General features: G+C 55.4%; 1 protein-coding gene across 1 annotated transcript in view; it reads left to right on the top strand.

Moving 5' to 3' along the window:
- The window catches only part of BBS9 (Bardet-Biedl syndrome 9), a 331962-nt gene extending 309372 nt beyond the window's left edge, over positions 1 to 22590 (top strand). Inside the window, exons 22-23 of the mRNA XM_028525469.2 lie at positions 21838 to 21948; positions 22178 to 22590. Of these exons, the coding sequence (XP_028381270.1) occupies positions 21838 to 21948; positions 22178 to 22209 (143 nt within the window). The 3' untranslated portion in view covers positions 22210 to 22590. The remainder of the gene's footprint in view (positions 1 to 21837; positions 21949 to 22177) is intronic.
- The last annotated feature ends 2060 nt before the right edge of the window (positions 22591 to 24650 follow it).

Genomic DNA, 24650 nt, shown 5'->3' with positions numbered 1-24650 from the left:
TACAGTATTCACCCCATGCCTCTCTGTTGTCCTGTTTGTAATTCTCGCCTCTCATACCTCTTGTGTTTTAATGTCGGAAGGCATTTTAGTATAAGGCAACCAGCACTAATTTGTTAGAGTTCATGTGCTGTGGTTGTGGAGCATGACACATTGAGGTCGGTGACAGGGATGTGCGTCCCAGTCTACCATTTACTGGACATGTGATTTTGAGCAAGCCCCTTAACCCATCTGAGCCTCTGTCACATCAACTGATACAGTGGTGGCTTTGGGAGGGCCGTTTGAGACAATGCATGGAAGATAGCATAGGACCTTTAGTCTGTGGGTAATGCTCAATTCGGGATGACTTTTAAACATTTTATTTTGACTGAAAATAATTTATCCCTTTTGCATTAGATGCTCTAAAACTACCGCGGGAGAGTGCATAAAGAAATTCTTGGCTGTTACTTTAAAACCCTGATTAATTGCTTCTGGAAAGGAGGCGAACATCTCATGTGTGCTAATTATATGATCAGAATAACAATCTCAAAAATGTTTCTGTGTTGCCTTACCAGGCATTTGAGATTGAAAGCAGATCCAGTCTGCTTCTCCAAAAACTGAACTCATTGCTGGGAGGCAATCTCTCTCTTTGAGGTAAAGGATGATTTGTACTGATTTTTTGGAGCTAACCCTTCATCCCTGGCTGCAGACCTGCAGTGCAGATGGAACATCAGGAGGAAATGCTTGCGTAGTGCGGTGGGCGAGGCTACCTGGGGAGGTGCAAATAGCGTAAGGCTGGTGTTGGGTGAACCTGTGTACATCCAGGTTCCACCTAGTGACTGCATATCATTTGCTCCGGTGTCATTTCTAAAATGATGGTTATCATGCTAATTCACAAGGGTACGGAAATATCAGAAATGATAACATGCCTTACTTAAGCTGGTATCTGGCGTACAGTAGATGCTGAGTAAATGCACTCTCCCCTGGTCCCCTTACCGCATTGGAGGTGTTTGCAACTCACCCTGCTCTTGAGGCACTTGGACTTTCAGCTCTCATTTCTGACCTCTTGTTAGCTCCGTCTGCTTGGTACGGGGAAGCCTGTTTCTGCCTACTGACCAACTAAAGCATTTGTGAGCTGGCAGAAAGTGCCTTGGTGCCAACCGACGGCTTCCTCCTTTCTACCCATCCCAGTCAACAAACACTGTCATTCTATAGTTTACGTTCTTGTTCTTTCCCCCAGCCTTCTGTCTGTTTCTTTCCCACTGCACGAAGACAGCGGGGATTGTTTTAAATTCTGTCTCTGGTTCAGAGCTGCCAGGTTGTGTGTATTCTCTTGCCAGTAAAGGAGAAAGGTTTGCATGTTGTGCATTTAAGCTTTAACAGCCTCTCTCCGGGGCTGACTGGGAGACTCGCTCAGCTGCCGGCATCCAAGTGAGGTCGAAAGCAGAGCCCAGATCAATACAAACCACGACGGCTCTCAGCTCCCCGCATGAGGTGTCCGTTGTAAGGATGACTCTAAAGTAGAGCCGGAAAAAATCAGAGCTCTTCTTAGACGGCAGCTACGGAGTATCCATTTACACAAGTGCCAGGTGGGGAGTGGAGGGGGTGCTGATCCGATTCGGATCACTCACCCAGCGCCGGAGAAGAGCACAGGGAGTGTGGTCTGCAGGTACCATCTGGGCCCGTTCGTTTTACCTTCCAAGTCTGTTTGGGCTTGTTCCCTCTAGACGTGGAGTCTGTTGGTTTCTGCCTGAGGGGTCACAGACTCCACTTTGCGCTTCACATATTCACATGGAGAGAGACCATATGGACGTGTGCCGATGAGAAGGTTTGGATCTCGTTGTCGTTAAGATGGTGGCATGAAGCTAGGTTGGTGATCGAGAAATGCTCCAGATGAGCAATAATGAATGTTTTTGGAAAACGCTGCCTGCACTTTTGTGAATTTTGAAAGATCTCATACTGCAGTATTCGTGTATCTGTGTATATGTATGTGCTTGTCTCCTTATAGTTTTATATACCTGTAATAGGTACATGTATATATGTTTTGTGCTGATGGTAAGTTATTTCCTAGAAGAGAAAGTTTTGAGAGTAACATCAGCCTTGAAGTTCCCATTTAATGAGGAGAACCAAGCATTTCTAATAAGGACTCCTGAGCTAAAAATTAAAAAATTGTTTTGTTTGGTTGCTTCCAAGTAGCATCTGTGATTTGGAAGTAGAGTGAAAAGATTTAGTGTCTCTCAAATGAAAACACTTGGTTGCTATTTTTATAGCTCTGGTTATTATCAAAGTGCTATCCTTTTCTCTTTTCCCACAAGGTGATTTAGTGAGTCATATGTGTACAGTTCCTTTTTCCCAAGAAGTTGTAAAATACATGTGTTATTAGCATAAAGCAAAACTTCCAAATGAAATATTCTAAACTGGCTTAAAATTTCATTGGGGAAGAATGCACATTTGAAAAATCAGAGACACATTTTTCCTAAAGAAAATCACAAGAACAAACATTAAATCCTTTATGTGAAGAGTGTAAAATGCTATTTAAGAACATAAGAAAAACAGCCACGTGGGGAACTAGGTTTCCCTGGCTTGTGAGTGCCCCCCATTCGGTGGTTTGTCCGAAAGGGAGGTCACAAAAGGCCCCGGAGGCTGGGACGGCCCTCAGGAGGGGGCGCTTGGTGCTGTGCTGGGAGAGATGTAATCAGTGTGTGTGTTACTGCAGGGGTCCCTAAATCAGGTCCAGTGAGCTCTCTGTTAAATACGTGGGGTGAGCCTACCTGAGACCCCGTCTTCGTGTTTTCTCTTTCCATCTGATGATACAGGGCTCTTTAGTTGACCCGAAATTTTATAAATTCATTTATTCTCCATCGGCTGTCTTTGCCTTCTTCTGCCGTAAGTGTGGACATGTAACATTAGATGTGTTTCCGCAGACCCCAGGACTCTCCATAGATAGCTGTTGCCAATTCTTGCTCCTTCTTTCAAAGCCGAACTTCTCTGAACCCGCTCCCCTCGCCATCCCTCCGGACCTTGAGCGGCAGTGGGTGCCGCCGCCGGTCCTGGTCCTTCCTCCCGGAAACAGTCCTCTCCCGGCTCCACGACGCGCTTCTCCTGTGTCCGCTCTCCTCTCTGCGTGCTCCGTGGGCCTCGCTTCCTTCACTTCGCCCGAGAAGATGATACCCCTTCAGGTTCTGTCCTTGGCTCTCTCCTCACCTGCTGGCTGGTTTTAACTCTGTCATCGGTTTCTTGTCCGTGTGCTGAGGACTTCCAGATTTGGGTCCTCTCCCCATGTCTCTCCCCCAAGTCCCAGGCCCCCACCGCCAGCCCCTTGCTGGCCTTCTCACTCCCATGTGGCCTGTGCACCTTCAGCTCCGCATTTTCAGGAACATGAGTCATCCTCCACGCCCCACCCTCCCGGGAGCCTGCTCCTCTTTTATTCCTCCCTCGGGATGAGCCCCCACTGCCACCTGTGCAGCTGGCCCTCCGTCGCCCAGCTAGAGTGCAGTCAGTGCTACAACCTCTCGTCTGGAACCATTCCTCTCCTCCCTGCACCTCCCCCCCCCCACCCCCTCGGGCTCTAGGCCACCACTACGGCCACCCTGGCCTGTTTTAGCCGCCTGCTATCCTTTCCCCGAGTCCTTATTCTGCAACACATGCTCCCCGTCTCAGAGCACGCAGAAGGGACGCCCGTGGCCAGGATCCTACTTCAGTGGCTCCCGTCGCCTCCAGGACTCAGTGTGAACGCCTCGCCACGGTCACGGCCCTTCCGAACCTCCCGTCTCATCCCTGATTTTTTTTTTTTCTAGCCCTGCCTCTCGCTGCTCCCTGCATGTCCCTCGCTCCACCACACAAACAGGCTTGATTTTCTCGGCCTCTAAGTATCTGGACACGGCTTCCTCTTTGGCACACCTGCCCACGTGCCTCACGTCCCACGTGCGTCTGGCCGGGTGCCCACTGACCTTCACGGCTCCGCTGGCGTGGTGTGGCCCCCAGAAGCTCGTGCTGCTCCCCACTTCCCCCTCCCACTCCCTGGGCACGGTTTGTGTTTCCTCCGCACCCCATGCCTACCGCAGCCCGCACCCCACTGTGCCAGAGGTGCCACCTTACTCCGGACTTTCCCCACCCCTGCGCTGTCATTTCCTTACATTTAAGATGTTGAAACTTGTTCATAGTTCCTGGAATATAGTGTGTGCGTGGAAAGCATTTCTTGAACTGAGCGTACAAGGGAATGCCTGTGACCGTCCCTTAACGTGTCCTTGGCGGTTTGGCCGTTGTCATCACGTCCCCCATCTTCCCGCAGTTTCAGGATCTCTCTCCTCATTTCACGTGGGAGCTGAACTTCAGAACACATTGAGCAGCATGCACTGTTAAGTGAAAATACTTCACTGTTAAGTGGCACAATACTGTCTGGAGTAGCGTCACAGTAGCCTCCCCTTCAGGTAACAGGGAAGGAGCGTAAGAAAACAGGCGTGCGTCGGGGCATTTGTGCCACAGGAATACGGGACGGAGAAACCAGAAGCAAAGAGGTTGGCTGCCTGCCTGCGGGGAGAGAGTGGTGAAGCGGTGGGCAGGAGGGGCTGATGGGGGCGGGGGGAACTGTTCTTTTCTGAGAAGTCCTGCATATTTTGCTCTGATTCCTGGAACCGTAGCAATCTTACACACCCCCCCCCCCACCTCTCAAATGTGGGGGGACTCAGAATAGCATACAAACTGTAACAGAAGAGCCTAGCTCCGCTGTGCATTAATAGCCCATCCACACTGGCGAAGCGCACTAATCCGAGGAATTCCGGAAAGCGGTGTTTTGACTGGGTGTTGGGAGGCTCAGGGCGAAAAGAACTGCACCCACACGGGTCCTGAGCTCAAGCCGGTGACCCTGTTTCCCGGGGAGCCGTGGGTTGTCGAATCTGGAACTGCTTCGTGTGTGCGCCAAGGTTGTAGACACTGGACCGATGCGGGGGGCAGCCCTGTGGGACGGGACTGAAATCGCAGGTAGTGGCGTGGACATGGTGTGTGTGTGCGTGGGCTGTGGTCGGTACACACACCACGCCCTGGCTCCTCGTGTGCATTCCCCGTGTGCTGAGGGGCCGAGTCGAGGACACACAGCTAGGGCCAAGCCCTCCCAGCGCCTTGCTTTCGTAAATGCCGTCTCCCGTCAGGGGTATAAGGCTAACGATGTGGGCAGCGCACACTTTTCTTAAAACATAGCTTTACCTTCTGCTTTTTTTTTATTTTTCTCTATCACAAGTATTGTCCTGTGTGTGGAAAAAGCATTTCCAAGAGTAAAAACACACCAAGATGCAAGGGATTTTCGCATTAAAGGTCAATAGTCATAGCCCCTTTATCTTTAAGACAAAAATGATAAAATTTTAAAACGTAAACAATGGCGGAGATGAAAAGAGCAAAGGAACTGAGGCTCCCGGAGAGGAAGCAGATTCCGGAGCAGAGGCAGGACCGAGCTCCGCCTGGGGTGCTGTGTAGGGCCTGGAGGACCCCAGGCGCGTCTGGGAGCCGCGGAGAGCCCGAGGGCCTCTCAGCAGCTGGAACGGCTTTAACAACAAATAAATGATGATGCTATTGGACTGTAACCCCTAGAATAAAATAAATATCCGTGACCCCATCTGGACATAAATAAATAATTGAGTGACTAACTGGGGGATAGGGGACAGCCCTTCCCCACGGGAAGTTTTATTTAAGAGACGCAGAAGGAATGGGGGAAATACAAGGTCATCACCAGGCAAACGCCCGCACGGCGGCTGCAGGTGCACCCACCGGGGGGTGCTGACATGGGTGGGAGGGAGTTTGAGGGGAAACAGGGTGTTGGCATAGTCTCAAGGTGCCCCCCCAACACGCTCACCAAGTAGAAAGGGAAAACTGTTACTTGAAGCGAAGAAAGCGTGTCGACGCCGTCTGTACCGAACGCTCCCAGGTAACGTCGCTCCTAGCGAGACACGCCCACGTTGGGTACCACTGACGTGAGTCCCTGAGGAGCGCACGGACTTGACTTCTGGAAGCAGTGAAAACACGAATCTTCAGTACAGTCAGGAGGAAGCACCAGACAAACCCAAACTGCAAAACATTCCAGAAGAGAGCTCCTCATTACACTTCCACAGGGTCAAGGTCATGGGAGACTGAGAGACCCTCACCTATTCGAGGAGACCACAGGATATAGGACTGGACGCAGGGTGGACTCTCGGACTGGACCCTGGGAGGGAGCAGGGACACTGGAGGGAAGCCGGCGAGTGCAGGCTGCGGGTTAACTGGTGGACAGCGTGGTGCCCGTGTGGATGTCCCGGTGCTGACCGCTGGCCGTGGTTACAAGCTGTGACACGGGCGAAGGGGATGCGGGAACCCACCGGCTTCTCCTGTTACGCAACCTTATCTGGCTGGTGCAGGGCAGGCGATGGAGTGATGAACCGCTCTGAACTCCAGGCCTTCAGGCTGGTAAATATTTGTCTTAAAAAAAAATGAAATGATTAAGAAAATAGATATTCCCTCCGCTCCGAAGCAGGGGAGGACAGAGAAGGATGGGTGCTGCGTGCTCCCCTTGGCTCCGTGTTTCCCTCCGCTGCTCAGCGGGGGAGGAGGAGTGCGCTCTCATGGCCCCCTCGCCTGGCGAGGGGCGTTCGCGCCGCATGGTGAAGGCCTTTGTTCGAGAAGTGTCCCCGCCCGGGGAAGGCTGGAAGGTCGATCCTGGTGTACTGTGACACCGTAGCTCTGCGTCTTTGTGATAATTCTGTACCAGTGCAGTGCTCTCATTTAAGTTACCATGTTTCCTTTTCCCATCAACCCTGAAGTAAGGAGGGGAGGTGGCGCCAGCCCTGTGCAGGGAAAACAGGCTTCGGAGCTTAAGTGGCTTGCCTGAAGTTCCAGAGCCCGGGCTGGGTGGAGCCGGTGGGAGGTGGTGAGCCGGCCCCTGCCTCATGCTCATCCTACCCCTCCCCTCACACAGGATGGCTCCCAAACCAGACTCCTGAGTGGCCCCAGACCACAGTGATTGTCCGGCTGTGGCCAGGGATAGAGCAAGAAGGTGTCAGGGTTGCTTCTGTCTTTCACGGGCAGTCGGCTATCACTTGTCCTGGCCCTTTAAGACCATTTTAGCCCTGGCTGGCATAGCTCAGTGGATTGAGCTCCGGCTGCGAACCAAAGTGTCGCAGGTTCGATTCCCAGTCAGGGCACATGCCTGGGTTGCAGGCTATGGCCCCCAGGTACCGCACATTGATGTCTCTCTCTCTCTCTCTCTCTTTCTCCCTCCCTTCCCTCTCTAAACATAAATAAATAAAATCTTTAAAAACAAGTCATTCCATAATGCATCGTATTTGCTATTAAAAAAAAAAGACCATCTTTATACTTCTTTGCATGTTTCTGCCAAAAAATTGAAGCCTAGTTTTGGCAAGTCCTGGAGGGCAAACCAGAAATAACACAGGAAGCCACGTGTGTCGCCACTTACCTCGCACACTGCCTGTGCCCCAGCCTCCAGAAACATAGTGGCAGGGCCGCAGGGAGGGGTTTCTGGTTTTATGGCACAGTGCCTTACAGGGAGGGTTCGTCACAGCTGTGTCCCGGGATTCGTGAGCTGCTAAAATCTGTCCCATGTCAGTGTGTGAGCTTTCCTGTTTCCTGCTTCTGGGACACAGGGCGATGGCGTAGCCTTCCATCCGGACCCGGAGCACGCCGAGCGAAGGAGAAGCACGTGTGAGAACGAGCACGAGGCACTGGCTGCAAGCCCGGAGGAAGTCCGCCCTGGAAGCACCAGAGCTCGGAAACCCCCTGCATTCAAAGGACAGGACGCGGCCCGGCTCTGGGGGCTGTCTGTTTCTCCCTGTTTGGGGGCTCATTCTGGCCCTAAGTCCTAGCAGCTTGAAAATGCATGGTTGCCTCTCGCATGCACCACACTGGGGACTTGGCCCACAAACCAGGCACGTGCCCTGAGTGGGAATTGAACCGGCAACCCTCTGGTTTGCAGGCTGACAGTCCACTGAGACACACCAGTCAGGGCCCATTGCAGGCTTTTAAGCAGAAGAGTGTGGTATGGTCTCTGTCCTCTTACTATAGTTGCACCTGGTTTCTGCAAAAATTGATATATTTCTTTAACGAGTCTGATGATGACAAGGTCAAGCTCACGTGGCCAGCATTTCTGGGCACCTCTGTCAGCTTCGGCTTTGTCTGCACTCCCCTGACACGCTGCCCATCTCAGTGGCACTCAGGTCAGCACGCACGCAGCGCGGGGCATCTCGAAGCCTTCAGGAGCTGATCTGGCACATTAAGTGTTTAGATGGACTCAGAGAGAAGGTGGGATTTGGTTGTCAAAGATGTCTTTAAAATGAAACTTGGTAAACATCCCCAGTCCTCGAGTTGCCTTGTCCAGCCGTTCTGATAGGACCTTGTGGTGCCGCCCTTGCTGCTGGTGGCAGGCAGCTCAGTGCCTCGCTCGCTCCTGCCTGCCGCCCTGAGCACCCACCTTCAGAACAGGACCCCCGACCAGCGCTTAGTAATGTGTCGGCCTCCCCCTCCCCCCTCCTTATTTGTGGTTGTAAGTTATCTTAGATGCGCCCTCTTGTGTCATTTGGCTGGTGTCTGCAGTTTGGCCCTTCGTGGCAATGGAAGGAGACTAGCCTCACCAGCTGTGTGGCGCTCAAGGGGCACCTGAGAGCCACCGTGTGGAAATCTCCTTTCTGGACACGTAAGCGACTTAGCGTGTATGAAAGTGTCTGACACAGTGTCTGCCAAGTGGTCGGTGCTCAGGGTTGGCTTCTTTTCCTCGCCCCCCTCCCTGTTTTCATTTTTGCTTTAGTTTTGGTCTGTTGGCTGATGCCGTGGTGTTAGTCCACATCTGACAGGTAGGTAAGTAGGTGGATCGATGGGTAGTTTATCCATCTGCCCATCCACCCACCCACCCACGCACCATCCATCCAACCATCCTTGCTCCTTGATTCCCTCTCTGTGTAATAGAGTTCTTTCCTTTGGTCTTGGTACTCTGTTTCTGTAATTTTTTATGGGTATATGTTGTGTTTACTTACTTACTAGGTGAAACACGCCCTGAAAATGTTGTTCTATTGATTGTGCTTGATCGTGACAGGTACAAACCGAGTAAGACACAGTCTTGTTCTAAAGAATCCCTTTCTTTTCCTTACTACATTGCTGTTCATTTGTAGAACAATGTTAAATAACAGTCGTGACAGACGGCCAAGTTCCCCGTCTGTCCCCTGACTAATGTATGTATCTGCTACACTCGTAAATTTGATGTTTCCTATTAATTTCACCCAGTTCTTCCTAGGTCACTGGGCTTGGCTTTGTTTCTTTTTAAAAATCAGAGAAAATGTTCAGTGTTATTCCCTGCTGAGATGTAAGAAATTACATCAATTGAATCATATTGTATTCCCGGAACAATTTTTCCTTATTTTGCTTTGTGAGTTTTGCCTACTGAGTTTGATTTGTTGACACCTCACTCTGGATTCCTGCGTCTGTCCGTGTGCGCCCGCATCCTCGTGGTCCGGAGGCTTTCTCCGCCCAGCCCTGAGGCTCGGGGGGGCGGGTCTTCGTGTCGGGCTGCCGGCTCTGCCACTGCGCAGCGCCTTGAGAGACGTTCCGTTTTCTTCCTGTGATCGTTCTTGTAATCACGCTTCTTTATTTTTGCTGCAATTAAGATTTATCATGTGGACTCCTTGGATCATTCTTATAATCACACTTCTTTATTTTTGCTGCAATTAAGATTTCTTATGTGGACTCCTTGGAAGCGCACCAACTTTTAGAAGACCGGTCTTGTCTTCTCCGCAGTGTGGTTGGAGAAGGCAACACCTCCCCCTTCCTTCCGGCTGTAGCTCCTGCCTTCTCTGCCACGCTGCTGCCCTCCTTTGTGGTTACCTCCTGTCGCAGCATCCGGCAGTGCTGAACCCTCTTTCAGTGGTCCGAGGGTCTTTCAGACAGTTGAAGGGTCGGCCTTCACCGGTGACTCCTGTGCCGATTCCTTTTCTCGTGGGACGAGACCTGCCCAAGCCCTTCCCCTTTTCTTTTGAGCAAGAGTGTGGGGGGTGGGAGGTGGGGGGAGGATATGGAGGTGTCTGCCTTGATCCTGTCTTTGCCAGTCGAATAACTCTTATCTGAAGAGTAACTCACAATCCTATGACTGCATGTGTCTCCTTCCTGTCAGGGAGAAGCAAGATAATAGAATGGTTTCAGATTTGGACTTTGGAGTCAGCACAAAGCAGATTCTCATACCTAACTAGCTATATATGTGACTTGGAGCAAGTCACTTTTACGTTTCAGGGCCCAGCGCCGTCGCCTGCGAAGTGAGACACTCGTAACTGCCGGTTCAGTGGCCGCGAGACGGGCAGACCCGGGAAGGAAGCAGCGCTGGGCTAGCGCGTCACGGCACTTAGAGCGGCGCTGCTGTAGTTCGCACTCGGCTCTCACAGATGAGTCCCGGGCCCCGCCCCTGCGTGTGCCATGGTCTTCTTTGCATCTTCTTACACAAAAACTGCATCCTGCGTGCCCTGCAGAGCCCGGAGTCTGGGCTGTGCCTCCCGCCTCGCACGTCTGTACCTCCTTCGGCCCCGCGGTCTCTGCCGTGTCTCTCTCTCCGCCGCAGTGAGCTGTGGTCCGGGAAACCCAGGCTCCACTCCGGAAGGCGTTGTTGTCTGGTCTTGGGTCAGTCAGCCTTATTTATTGTAACAACTTCCAACTGTTGAACTTGACTTCGTCTCCGATGCTTTACATCGTATCTCACTGACTCCTCACAGTCATTCATCAGGAAGAGAGTGTTTCTACTTTGCAAATGGGGACAAGGAAACTCAGAAATGTTAAGTAACTTCCCCAGGAGCTGGGTGGGTGGTGTCCAGAGGGGTGGGGTGCAGGTGTGACCGACTTGACCACTCCAAGTTGTTGCGAGGGCCAAGGTCAAGTGGGAGTGTTCCATGACTGTGCAACACGGTGCAAACGCAAGGGCTCTGTCAGCCTAGTCTTCTCTCCTCTCTCCCGGCCGCTTCCTTTTATTCCTAAACCCTCTGACGTGGGCGGCACTGTGGGCGGCCACCCTCATCTCCTCCCCTCCACCCTCTCCCTCCCATCCTTTCTTCCCCCGTGGCGTCCCCACAGAGCCACTTGTCCCAGTGAGGCCCGACTCCAGGACCCTCCTCAGCCAGAGAGCGCCCCTCTCCCTGGTGTCCTCACGCCTTTCCGACTCTCTCGACCTGTCTTTTCTGTGCTTGACACCATTTAAAAATTGTTTCCGTAGCTTAATTGTGTGCAGGCACCTTTAGATTTCCCCTCTGTGTCTGCAGAGCCTCGGTTTGCAGTGCAGGAGGCGCAGGAGGGCGGAAAGGGGGGAACAGAAACCGCTGGGAAGGGCTTGCTGCGTTCCGTCTTCAAAGGGAACAGAGGTGGGCTGGTCCGAGCTGTTTCACAATTGGAAGAGAGTCGTAGTACCAGAGTTTGGACGGAACCTGGCTTTTTATTGCCAAAAAAAAAAAAAGGGTATAAGATGGAAACGGGGGTCAATGTGAATCATTCAGAGCGATGTTCAGCTTTGAGGCTGGTTCACCTTCCCTGGAATTAGAGATTTATGCTAGGAAAGGGCTGGGGAGGAATTTGAAGTGTTTATGTTACCAGAGTGTAAAACACACCGTCCAGTTGTGTATCTAATCTTTCCCTGGGCTTTCCTTTAAACACGCGTTCAGAGGTGGAGTAGCCTGGGAGAGCTAAGCCATTCCAGGCCCAGACGCGATGCCCGGGTGGAAGTCAGATGGATCCTTTTCCACGGGTTCGGAGAAGCTTCCCAAGCAGGCAGACGTCTCTGTACCTCCCTCTGCAGTTCCTCCGTCCACAGATAACTTTTACCAAGAACGAGAGTTACAAGGGCTCTGTGACTTCTTTCTAACTTTAGCTCCTGCAAAAGTTACCTCGGGGGTCCCGTTTCTTCTCTGGGCTGGACATCCCATCGACGCGCCCCATCAGCCTGCGTCCTCCGTGCATTGCCACCCAGTGGGCCTCACTTCTTAAGGAGAGGGGTCGGCTAGCACAGGGGACTCTCCGAGCCACCAGAGCAACCGGGGCGGCTGCGGGGGAGGAAAAAGAGGTTCTGCACCCACAGTCTGCCGCAGTCACCAGCCTCCCGTATTCCTGCGTGAGAAATAGGAAGGGTTTGGGTTTCCAGGGCTTCCTCCTCCTCTCTCAGCCTCAGTTCGCTCACTCGGGTCAACAAGTAGGTGTTCTGTGCCCGCTGTGTGCCGGCATGATGGCGGGGCTTGGGGTACGGCAGCAAACAAGCAGACGCAGGTCCCTGCAACCTTGGAGCAACGTTGGAGCTCTTGTTCCAGCGCGGGAGGCAGCGAACCGAAGCGTGGGAAATAACTGACCTCACAGTGTGTTAGAAAATAGCGTCAGTGTTAAAAGGTGACCAGTACTGTGGAACGAGAAAAGGACTATTGGAAAATGAGCAGTGGCAAGAGTGTCATTTTATATTGTAAAGATTTTATGTATTTATTTTTAGAGAGAGGAAGAGAGGGAGAAAGAGAGGAAGAGAAACATTGAAGTGTGAAAGATACATCAGTTGGTTGCCTCTCGCACGCTCCTAACTGGGGACCTGGCCCGCAACTCAGGCACGTGCCCTGACTGGGAATCGAACCAGTGACCTTTCAGTCTGCAGGCCACCAGTCAGTCCACTGAGCCACACCAGCCAGGACCAAGACTGTAATTTTAAAGTGGGTTATTGATAAAGCGACTTTTGAACAAGGACTTGAAGATGGTGAGGCATTTATCCATGCGGAGATCAGGGACACGCGTGTCCCGGGTGGAGACAGCGGGCCCGGAGCGTTCTGGGACCAGCGAGGGGGCCGGCCAGCACGGCAGAGCGGGGGAGGAGAGGTCAGAGGGCTCAGGGCACGGACAGCCTCCTGGAGACCTCGGGTTTTTCTCTGGGTGAAATGGAGAGAACCATTTGGAACACAGGAGTGATCCTGGCTGCTGTATTGAGACTAGTCGTTGGGGGCATCAAAGGCAGAAGTGGGAAGTCAGTTTGAAGTGCACTCAGGCGGGTAACTCGGCGACAATCCGGGAAGAAACGGTGGTGAATTGTACCAAAGTGGTGGCGCTCACGGTGGACGAGGGGAGACGTGGTCTGACCCTGGGTGTACTGTGAATGCAGAGACTTCCTTCCCACGGTGGCCTTGGTGTGTGGGAGGGGGGAGACGGGAGTCCAGACAACCCCACGAGCTGTGGGTCAGGCCCCGGGGAGGGGGACGGAGGTGCGAGAGGCCGTGGGAGGGACAGGTCGGTGGGGAGAGGCCGGGAGTGCGGTGTGGGGCACGTGGCGTGTGAGACGCTGTCAGGCAGCAAGCGGAGATGCTGAGGGAGCTCACAGTTGGGTGTGTGCGCCTGAAGTTTGGGAGAGGAGGCCGAGCCGAAGGTGGAGAATTAGCAGTTGGCAGCGTGAAAATGTCATTTAAACTCTGAGGCCGGGTGCGGTCAGGGAGGGAATGGGGTTCGTAAACAGGTGAGGTCAAGACTGGGGGCCGATACTGTACTTTCACATGGTGTGGGAGAGCAGCAGGACCCGTAAGGGGAACTGGGAAGGGGCATGCCCAGAGGTGGGGGGGGGCATGGAATCGGTAGACTGAGGCGTCCCGGAAGCCAGGTGGGAGGATCAGCCCCATAAACGCTGCTCCTGCGCCCGGTGCACCGAGGGCTGAGAGCAGCCTGCGGGTGTGGCATGGGGAGGTCCGTGGGGACCCGGACAGAAGCTGCTTCTCTGGAGGGCGGGGGGGGGGGGGGGGGGGGGGGCGCGCTGGAGGCGGGGGCTAGACTGGGAGGGTGTAGAGAGAAGGGGGAGGAGAGGAGCTGAAAACAGCTGCCACGGGGCGGGGGCGGGGGCGGGGCAGGGAACTGAAAGGAGGTGCAGGCAGTGGGGTCAGGAGACGGCAGCATCCCCCAGTGAGTGTTCACTGTTGTCCTTTGTTATTTGCACAGACCAGACGGCAGTCGCTGTCCTTTCCTGGCCAGGCCGTTGCTGCCTGCTGGGCACTGCCCTCCGCCCGGCCAGACACCTGGGGAGGCGCTCCCGGACAGACAGACACAGTGCGTGTCCCCGGGGGTCAGACGGCTCAGCTGCCGTTCTCCGGGTTCTTACCGGTCCCCGTTCTCCTCTTCTTCGGCTTAGGGGAGGGGGTTTTGGCAGTAGAAGGCAACGGTGATGATGGTAATAATGGTAACACTTATTTTCTAACACATATCACTTCCTAGGAGGCAGCGTTGGAAGTGCTTTACATAAATTAACCCATTTAATCTTCATAATTGCCCTGTGAGCTCTGCACAGTGATTATCCGCATTTTACAAAGAAGTAAACTGAGGCAGAGAAAGATTAAGGAGCCAGTTTAAAAGGATGACCGGTAACAGTGGGGCTGGGGTAGAACTTCTGACAAGCCAGCTAGCTGAGAGTCCCTGCGCTCGAGGGCGCTGGAGAGTTTTCAGGGCTCCGTTTCACGGAGGGTGAGACCGGGCGAGAGTGGGGGAGCTGAGCTCCTGCAGGCGCGAGGGAGAGGAGGGAGAGCACCGGAACCGACTGGGCGCCTCCCCCGGCTCACCAGCTCGCGCGTCGCCGGGCCGTCACCTGGAATGATGTGGTGGGACGCTCTTCAGAGATCACCTGTTAAAAGACTGTGTTTCCCCCAGTCTCACGGATTCCCTTTCAAACCCTCAAGCACGCATTAAGCACCTCTTCTTTGTGTAAGAGGAAGAACTGGGACTGCTTCCCTCCGTGTGTTTACTTTGCTGTGGGAAGCCTGTTTGTTGTGCAGGCCGCAGGACCATCTGGGGACTCCAGGCAGAAAGGCTTGCATCCGTGACCGTAATCCTTCGCCGTTTGGGAGGGGTCCTTGAAACGTCTGTGTCCTTGGAGGCGGGGCACGAGCTAAACGACCCCCTGTGCAGCGCTGATCGTTAGTGCGCGGGGAGCAGCTGCCACTGGGCCCTCCCCCAGCAGTCCCTGCCTTCCCCAGAGGGACCTACCAGCACCCGTCAAGTGCTCGCTGGGAGAGTTAAAGCCGCATCAAGATCACTGGTGTTCGCTTCCTTCCAGGCATACACTCAGACGCACCGCTTCATTCCTCCACCCCCCCGGCCACCCCCTGTGCTCGGCAGCGCTCGGTCAGCGGGCTGCCTCTCCCTCCCAGGGCCCGTCCGCTGGCTGCCTCAGCTTCCCACGGCAAAGCCAGCCTGCCTCTGCCTCTGCCTCTGCCTCTGCCTCGCCCTGGGGTCTCAGCGGCCCCTCCAGTCGCGTCAGACCGTCCTGCGGGGACAATCTGGAGTCGGGGTGCTGCTGGCGGCCGGAGGCAGTGGCTGCGACCGTGTGGTGCTGAGCCTGTGGCCACTGTTAGGGGAGCCCTTTCGGGGGGTTCCTGTGGGGTCCCCGGAGGGCAGGTGTCTCTGAGAGCAGGTCACCGATGATTCCTCCTCAAAGTTTGCTGGGGCTCCGTTTTTGGGTGGGTTATCTTAACGCCCCGTGGACGGTTTTTGCTCTGGCCCCTGGGTCCAGCGGGAAACATCCCCGCTGGGCTGCTCCCCCACCCCATCCTCGGCTCCCCCTGGGCGCTCCTCAGGGGTCCCATGTGAATGTGTGCTGTCCGCGAGGCTTGCAGCTTCGTGTGCAGTGGGCTGTAACTGTAACGACTAATGTCTGGGGGGTGTGTGGGGGGTCAGGACTGACAACAACAGCTGCCACTGACTGGGGGTCCACTCTGTGCCAGGCCCTGGGGTAACCGTATTGCGGGCATGAAGTGATTTCATCTTCATCCCTTATAAAGTAGGCCCCACGTGTTTGCATTTCAGGGAGCGGAAACAAAGGCCCAGACTCACGTGGCTTCGCCGCAGACACGGGGACACTGGCCGTGCCCCCTTTCAGGGTGCCCGTGAGCACGGACGGGGCTGGCCCACCATTCCGCGTGCATTTCCCTGCGCTGCAAAATATGGCACCGTTTGATGTGCCGTGCTAGGAATGTCAGAGCTGCTCTCACACGAGTCCCGAGTCGCACGCGGGAGAAGACGCCGCGGCAGGGGCTGTGGCAGACCCGTGGGGCCCCTCTTTCCCCTCAGCCGCAGCCGCCCCGCTGAGCTCCCGGTTTCGTGATGGCCACGTAGACACCGTCCTTGCTAAAGACAACCCCATTTGGCTAAGGTGACGGCTTCTAATTGGGCTGCGGAAAGAAACTCCAGCTGGGGAAGTGTCGCCAGGGTCCCTGGGGAATTAATACCACGTGGTGCAAGGGCAGGCTGGGACGAGCACGGCCTCTCCTCGTTACGGGGTGTCCGGGCGACGTGGAGTTACGCTCTTACTATTCCATGTTTTTAAGGAATTATTATTGCAGGACCATTGGCTTCCTTTCTTCCTCAACTGTAGCTATAACGTTTTATTTGTACGTGTGTGCTTTTGCGAGAGAGAGTTGGTCTCTGCAGAGGGAGTCAGGAGAGGAAAGTATTTGAAATGGAAATGTCTTAAAATTATGTCTCTTTCCACTTGTACGTTGGATTTCCTTGGGATTTAGAAACAAAATGGAAACTGAAAACCACACCACCTTTCTGAACATGCATCCGTTCAGAGCAGGCCTGGCAGGCGGCGGGGGTCTCTCGTGTGTCGCAGGGCGCCCCGCGGCGGACCGGCTGGCCGGGACCAGCACACGCCAGCCTTCCCTGCCCCCCTCCCCGCCCCCGTTTCCCCAGGGCTGGCCGCGCGTTCGTGTTTCTGTCCGGAGGATGCAGTGGCCTTGCTGACGTGTGGGAACATCGTGACGGAGACTTGGACAAAGTAGCGAGCACTGTTTTTCCTTAAGTTCCATGTTTCTGTTCGTACTGGGTGTGTGTCTTTCCATGCGCTCCAGGTGAAGAAATAAACGTGCTGGAAGAACACATGTCATGCAGTGAACTGGGGAGTTCTCCCCGCCTGCGGGGACCAGAGCTCCCGAGCTCTGCGCAGCAATCCGATGGCACCGTCTCTCCGTGTCGGAAGAGGTTGCGCTGACCCCAGCTCCTTCCCCCTGGGCTGGGCTGCACCGGGAGTGATCAGCGTTCCCCGGGGCCAGCAACAATCCACCTACATGTGGTGGGGGGTCACGATGCATTCACATAGTGCGGAGACCACTCTTGCCAACAATTAATTGGGGAATTCACTTTATGAAGCCCTGTTTACAGACTGACATCTGGAGAAATTCTTACCCTGGACCCATTCCAACCCATTGGATTTATGGACTGCGCTAGCTTTTCTGTAAATAGGGCTTTTTTTGGGCTTGGTGAGTTCTGTTTACACAGTTATCAGCGGACGAAAACAGCTCTGTCCCTGTGCTGCTCAACCCTCGGAACGAGGTGGACCTGGGTTCGAAGCGGCCGTCCGGCCCAGAGAGCACTCAGACACCTCTTGTTGTCGTCGTGCTGCGGAAACATCCTCGTGCCAGGAGCCCCCGCTCGCTTCAGCCCAGACCCTCGGGCTGGAGCCCGCACCCCCCAAGGGACCTAGTACTCGGCCTTTATGGGGAGTTTAAAGCTTGTTGAGACACATGCTAGACCTCTTAAAATATATTAGGCTCCCTTTTATTCTCACCCTCGGTCTCTGCCGGGAGGTGTGAAATGGAAATAGTTTCAGACACAGGTACATGCAGAGTCTTGAACGCATTTCAAGTTCTCACCGTGTGTGGGGGGATCAAAGCTTGTCGGGCGGTGGGACTGAAGTCCCAAACGTTCCACGAGGCGTCGCGCCGGACACGCCTCACTGGGGCCCTCACCCGCCTCACTGTGGCCCAGCACCGTGCGCCACCTCAGTCGCCAGTGGACGGGCCGCTGTCTGTCAGCATGGCTGGCGTGACCGCCGCAGGTACGGGAAGAGAGAGAAGTTTAGAGTGGGTCTTAAAAGACCCCAGAACAGATACTGTGTGCTGGAACTGGAAACCTAGGATTGTGTGAAGAAAGGCATCTCCTCCTGCTTCGCTGAGTTTTGGGGCTGTGAGGCTGTATCAGGTCAGGGGCGGGACGCCCTCACACCGCAGCAGAGTGCGGGACGGAGTGGAAGCGGCGACGGGGAAGGCCTGGGCTCGTGCCCGCCACCCCTGCTGGAGAGCAGCGTGCCGTCACGCGCGCTCAGCCCGTCCGCCCGGCCACAGTGGGAACCCAGGCAGCGGCGTGTCCGTTCCCCCCAGCTTCCCTTCCTCCCAGGAGGGCGGTGCCTGTGGTGTGTAGGAGCAGCCTCCTGCTGGGTGTCCTTCTCGGAGGAGGCATCTGCTCAGCAAGCCCCTTCGCAAACCCGGTTTCACAGACAGGCGGGCTCTGCAGAATGGCCCGTGGGTCAGAACAGACGCACACGTTCCAGCAAGCACCGCGTTCCCAGTGGCGGCGTGTGCTCGGGGGCACGGGAAGTCCAGCCGTGGGGTGGACGGGCCCCTCGATCTGCATCCGCTTTGGAAGGAGGGGTCCCTGGAGGGCCGATCAGGGGAAGCACAGCCCACTTCTCCTGCAAGCCGTTTGGTCTTTATCTCTGCTCTGGCCCTCGTGGAAGTCCCTCTCCACGTTTTACCCACAGTTCTTCCTCGCGGTGCTTGCTAATCTGCAGTCGGAGGTGTTCACATAATGGAAAACATTAGTATTTTTCAGACTGCTGACATGCTTTTTATACTTTAATGTTTTATCACCCACACCTTCAGTAAGCCACCCCAGATACTGTACACGGGGGTGCATGCACAGGAAATTGAATATGTTGATCAGTAATCATTTCCCTCCCCGCTTTCTCTTCATCTTCTGTCTTCCTCTCTCTTCCTCCCATTATTCCAATTTGCCAAATGCTTGGCTTTTTAGAGCTTATATGTCCTCGAGCCAGAAGTAAAATATATTTTTAAAAAACTAGAAAAGTGAGCAGAGTAGAGAGAATTATCAGGAAAACTCCCATACATGTCTGCATGCCTATGTGTGTGTGGGGGGGGCCACACATACAGAGGGGGGTGGGGATGAAGAATAAAACTTTTCCAAATGACTGTATTTGCAGGAAATATTGTAACTACTCAGAGTCTCTCAGGGGAGGTCTTTGAGTTAAGACAGTGAAATATTCTTTTCAAAGCACCCCTTCCCCACACTTCACATGGATTAGAAATCTTTGAAATCTGAACGCGAACCTCAGAAACCGCTCTACCCGTCAAGTGCATCTTGATGACGAGGGCCACGTCACTAGTGTGTGTCCCGACGTTCTGCGCTCTCTGGTCCCCGGTGGCAGGCAGTTCGCACGTGCGGACGGAAGGTGCTTTGGTTGGCAAGTCAGAGCGAGGTCTGCGGTCCTTGGTGGTTCTCAGCGCGTCTCCTGGTTCCGTTCCTCTTGCGTGTGGGGGAGGTGGGGGGAGCAGAGTGATCTCCTCATCCCTGCAGGAATGGAGCGTGCGCACCCACGCACCCAGTTGGTTGCAGAGGCTGCTGTTGCAAGAAAATGAGTCAGTAAAAGTTCTCAGATCTACCCAAAGAATGGTTTGCCAATCTCCTCCCCTTCTCCTCCTCCTCCTTCCAGCATAGCCGTGTCTTTGACCCATGGGTAGATCTGCTTGTGTGAACCCTCCCCCTTCAGACTCCCACCTTTAGGGACTTTCATCTTCACCTAGTTTGCAAATTAATATTGACACCTGTACCATGGGGTCAACGCACCCTTCCTTACAGGGTTGTTTGAGAATTGAGTGACTTAATCCATTGGGAATTTGAAACCCAAGTGCCCAGCACACAGTAGGTCCACGTGCTATGACTTCCAGATCAGGAAGTCCCCAGCTCTCGCTCGCGTTGGTCAGTTGGCTCGCACGTGCTACACACGACGTGGTGTGTGTTTGGGTGACACCCCGCGGCTGTGGTTCTCTGCAGCTCTGCCGCTGGCAACGCCGTTCCCCACTCCCGGAGCTTCCGGGGGGGGGGGGGGGGGGAAGGGAGGTGCCTGAGCACGGTAGTCCTGGCCTCGCCCCGCTTTCTCCCTTCTGCTGCCTCAGGGGTGGAGCAGTGACTCAATGCCATTAGTGAGTGTGGAAGGAGGAACCCAGCCACCCTGCAGCCTTTTGTCCTGGGATCGGGGCTGTGTTCCGCCGGGAGCACGCTCTTTCCCTTCCTCTCCGCCAGTCAGTCGCCTCACAGGCCTGCACGTCCCCGTCCCCTCGCACCCTGGTTCTTATTCGCCGGTTGATGAGGGGCCAGGAGGAGAAGGTGGCCACCATTTCTTGGCTTCTCCAAGGATCCCAGGACCCAGAGGTGGCCCTGGCCTTCACGGTGCTCAGCAGCACCCCAGCAGCCACGCTCGGCAGGCAGAACACGCCGGCACCGGCACCGAGGGCTCTTCGGCTGGCGCTGCGGCCGGGAGCCGCGTAGTGAATGACGGGGTGGCTCGGGCTTTGGGAATCGCCGGGCCTGAGTGCGAGTCTCATCTCACTGCACAGGGACCCGTGACCCTGGCGAGCTGCCAAGTCTCGTGAGAGCTTAGTTTCCTTCTCCGTGACCTGAGAAGGATGATGTCTATTTCGTGGTGTGGTTTGTAGGAACTAGATGAGATAATATGGGCAGAGCTGGTAGCGTTTTGAAAGTGCTTAACAGTGGTCGTGATTGTTACCGTGACCTGCAGGCTTGGGACAGAGGCTAAAGACAAGCCTGGTAACAGCTGTGTGGTCTTGTGGGTCAATGTCACCCCCGATAAATCCAGTTTTTAAGAAAGCTGGTTCTTCTGGGTGGGGCCCTGGCCATTTTCAGGTGTGGCCGGGCTCATTCCGTCGCATCAGCGGATAGTCCCGACACTTCCTGGGCGGGAGCCCACTGGGGCTGTGGCCGCGTCTCGTGTCACGCGTGCGGGACTGCTCTTCCTCCGGGTCTTCCTCAGCGTCGGTTTCTTCTCTGTCGCAGCTGATGCGGAGGGCTGCATGGGGTGGTTCACAGCCCGGGGCTGCTGACCCCTCCCTCTCTTCCTTCATAAACCCCTCACCTGTGAGGCCCACCCTGCGGACGGGGGCTTTGGAGTCGGTGTGTGGGAAACCTCAGAAAAAGAAAAAGACATCACACTTCATTAACAAGAAGAATGTCTCGGGGAAGCAAAGTGCACAGCACCCCACATGTCCCTGGGTGTCCGGGAAACGAGGGCAGATCGGCCAAGCCAGGTGCAGACGCGGTCGGGGATTCGGGGATGCTCACGTGAGCCCCCTGCAGGGTTCTGCTGGGTACAACCTGGGGATGTACGCCCAGCGTTTCCAGAGGGCGGTGGTGCCAGCTCGTCCTCAGGCCACCGTGGGCGTGGCTGGGAACGGAAGGCTTCCCCAGCGCCATCCGCGGCTTTGCTGTGGAGCGCTGGGGCGTGTGTGTCTGTGCGGTCAAGTGTTGGGGTTCAGGGAGCGAGTCTCAGGGCAGAGAAAACCCCCCCAGGCGCCGTGTCGGGGCGCCAGCAGCCCCCACCATGCCCGTGCCCAAGGAAGTGCTGTTCTCTGCTGACCACGCGCTCTGTGTTCGGTCCCCCCTGACGCTCTGGGATCAACGGGCGTGCCTGCCGAAGGGCCACGGCCACGCTGCACGGACGCCACGTCTGTGCACGGTCTGCCCTTTCCGACTGTGAAGAGGATGAGCTGGAAGACAGCACTGCCACTGCTGCAGCTCAGCGGTCGCCCGTCGGGCTAGTGTGTCCGTGAGGGCAGTAAGGCGTTCCCAGCGCTCTCACCGAGAGCGGCAGTGACCCTGTTCTTCCTGGGCTGCCCCTGAGGACGCTGCCACGCCGTCGGTTCCCTTGACGATCGATCGCTGCACGTTCGTTAGCTGTGGCTGCCGTGTGAGGGGCAGGTTCCCGCCCCCCCCCCCCCCCCGCCCCCCGACGCACGGCTTGAGACGCTGTTTGTGTTTCCCGACCAGGTGGCTGTGCTCCGATCCCGGAGTCCGACCTGGAGGAGAGGGCCGTGGAGCAAGACTCCGCGGAGCTGTTTCCCGGCCACCAGCACCTCCTGGCGGAGACGCCCGTGCCCGGTAAGGGAGTGGGTGGTGGCCTCCAGTGCCACGTCCCGCCCAGCCACGGCGCTCGGTGCTGTCGTACCAGGGAGCACTCCGAAAAGCCGCCTGCTCCCCCCCCCCCGCCCCCCGCTTCCTCCTCCTCCTCCTCCTCCTCCTCCTCCTCCTCCTCAGCCCCGGGGCACCTCGGGGGGATCATCTGTGTATTCCTTTCACTACTCAGACCTTCTCCTCTCTCTTTTTCTAGAAGTTTCACCCCTCCGAGGAATCTCGGAGTAGTTCCAGTGGACTTGTCCGGCTGAGGGGAAGACGGCTCTCCCAGGGCCCACCCTGCGTGGACCCCGTGCCAAGCAGCGACGCAGGGCCGGTGGGGGGCTTCCTTGGGCTCGCCTGTCGGGAGAGGACCTGGTGTGGGGGAGGGGCCGGGACACCGCTGCGGCGGCCCCAGCAGGTCGGCTGGGACTTGCCTCACCGGGGAAGGGTGTGGCTGCTTCCTGGTCACCCCTGTGCTTGCGGCCTGAGATGACATCTTTCGGGGACAGCCTTTGTATTGCAGAGACCTAGATCCAAACTACTTTGATACCCATTATTTTTCAGAATTCTTATATAGTTCACGTATCAAGTTTAATAAAGCATCTCATTGTCAAGCAATACCTTGGATCTGATTTGTCGTCAGAGGCTATTTAACCAGAGGCTGCAGTTTCTTCGAAGGAGAGGCACTGAAGGAAGCGAACACTGGGCCAGTCCGCGGTGCGGCCCGGCTGGGGCCCGACCTCGCACACGGCCCGCTCTCTTCGGGCGGGGAGTGGAGGCAGCTGCGCGTTCTCGTGTCGTGCGTGAAAACGTTTTCAGGGAAGCGAGTACATCAATGTCCTCTGCATCACCACAGTGCACGGCACTTTCTAAAAACCCGGGTTAAAAGGGGATTCACACTTTATTACAATTAAAGTGCAAGGTTTTTACATGTGAGAATCAGAGAGACTTTGCCAGTTTCAAGCTGGAACTACCGTCTCGAGACCCGTTCACTGAAATGACAGCGTGTCCGTGCCGGCCTTGAAACGCCTGTCGGTACCGGGGAGCGGCTTGCGCTTCTCCTTTTGTGGAATGTCGGAAACCGCAGAGGGTGTCTTATGCGTTGTTCCTGGCCGTCTTGTTTGGGATACGCAGCAGAACCGCACCATTTTTAATTGTCACGTGTGGGAGCGGACAACCTCTAGACGTCGGGCCAGAGGCAACCGTCAGGCTCACCTCTCGGGCCTGGGGGGCGCGGCGGGAGAGTCGGGGCTGGCCGGGCGTCTGCGGCTGGGTCCTCGACGGTGTCCTTGAGGGGCGGCTGCAAGAGGGGTGTGGGACTCCTTACACGTGTGTTTCCTCGACGTCTGTGTTCACTCCGTGGCCCTCACGGGCGGTTGGTACTGGGCACGTTCCATGTGCTCCTTTCTGCCCTTCCCTCTGTCTGTCTGGAGTCACGTCCTGTCTGTCCGTGTTCTTCCGATGGCCCTTCTTGAATGGTTTCTTTGTCCCTGTGTTCCAGTGTCCGGCGGCCCCGGTCATCAGCCCTCCTCTCCCTTCCCTGCCCCCCCCCCCCCCCAGTTCTTGCCCTTCGCCTTTTGATTTTCTCCCTCATTTCCCACGGCGTGAAACTGACGCATGCCACTTGATTTGTCAAGGTTCCCTCAAGGTGCGTGGGTGCGGTGACGCCCCCTTTCAAGCCCCTCCTCCCTGGTTTTCCTTCCCTGTGCTGCCCTCGTGGTCACCCTGCCCTTTGAGGGGAGAAGTCAGGTGGTCCGGGTTTCTTGTTAGCCACGCAGTCCCGTTGTTACCCACGCAGTCCCGCTGTTACCCCCCATATCAGAGCAGGCCTCGTGCAAGGGCGCGGCAAACACTAAATAAGCTCTTCCTGTGTGCGAGGTGCTTCATATGCACATGCCCGTCGCTCCTGACACCACTGTGACGTAGCTGATGTTGTTTTCTGTATTTTACTGACGAGAGTCCTCAGGTCCTTAGGGGCTAAATAACTAATCCAGGATCCCACAGTTAGTATGCAGCACAGAACTGGGGTTCTAACCCCGAAACCCGGACTCACACCCAAATGTGCAGACCGGCGGCGGGACTACAGTCAAGTCCACTTTACCGCCGAAGGCTCTTAGTACAAGACGGCGCATTTCTCTTGATTTCTAATGTGGTTGCGCTTTTTAAAAATATACATATTTGCCATTTATGTTTTTCCTTTGGTGAATTACCCATCCATGGTCTTCGTTCCCTTTTTGGGTGGGGGCCTGGGTGGTGGTGATGTCATCTCGCTGATTTACAGGAGCGGTTTGAGGTGACACTGGTCTTTGGTTGACCGCGTACGACACAGACACCGTTCTCAGGCTTCCTCTTTTCACTTTGTGTCTGAGTTTGTTTTTTCTTTAATAGGAGTTTTTAAGTTCTTACGGAGATCTATGGACGCGCTTCTCTGTGGCCTCTGCCCTCGGTGTCCGGCCGGGGGGTCCGACGCAGCCTCTCCTGCCGCTTCCCCGTGCTGGCCGGCGGCCGTGCTCTGGCTGCTGTGTTCTGTGTGTGTGTGTGTGTGTGCACGTGCGTGTGTGTGTGTTGTGTGTTCAGGCACGTCCCCCCTGGCAGTGCGCTGGGCCGTGGGAGCCATGGAGCTGGGCTCACTCTCACTCTCAGGTCTCTCGGAGCTTCGCCCGATGTGCGCCCCAGGTTTGATTAGG

Source organism: Phyllostomus discolor, chromosome 10 (assembly GCF_004126475.2).
Source record: "Phyllostomus discolor isolate MPI-MPIP mPhyDis1 chromosome 10, mPhyDis1.pri.v3, whole genome shotgun sequence".
Taxonomy (NCBI): Eukaryota; Metazoa; Chordata; class Mammalia; order Chiroptera; family Phyllostomidae; genus Phyllostomus; species Phyllostomus discolor.
The sequence above is the reverse complement of the archived record's forward strand: the minus strand, read 5'-3'. Positions and strand labels throughout refer to the sequence as shown.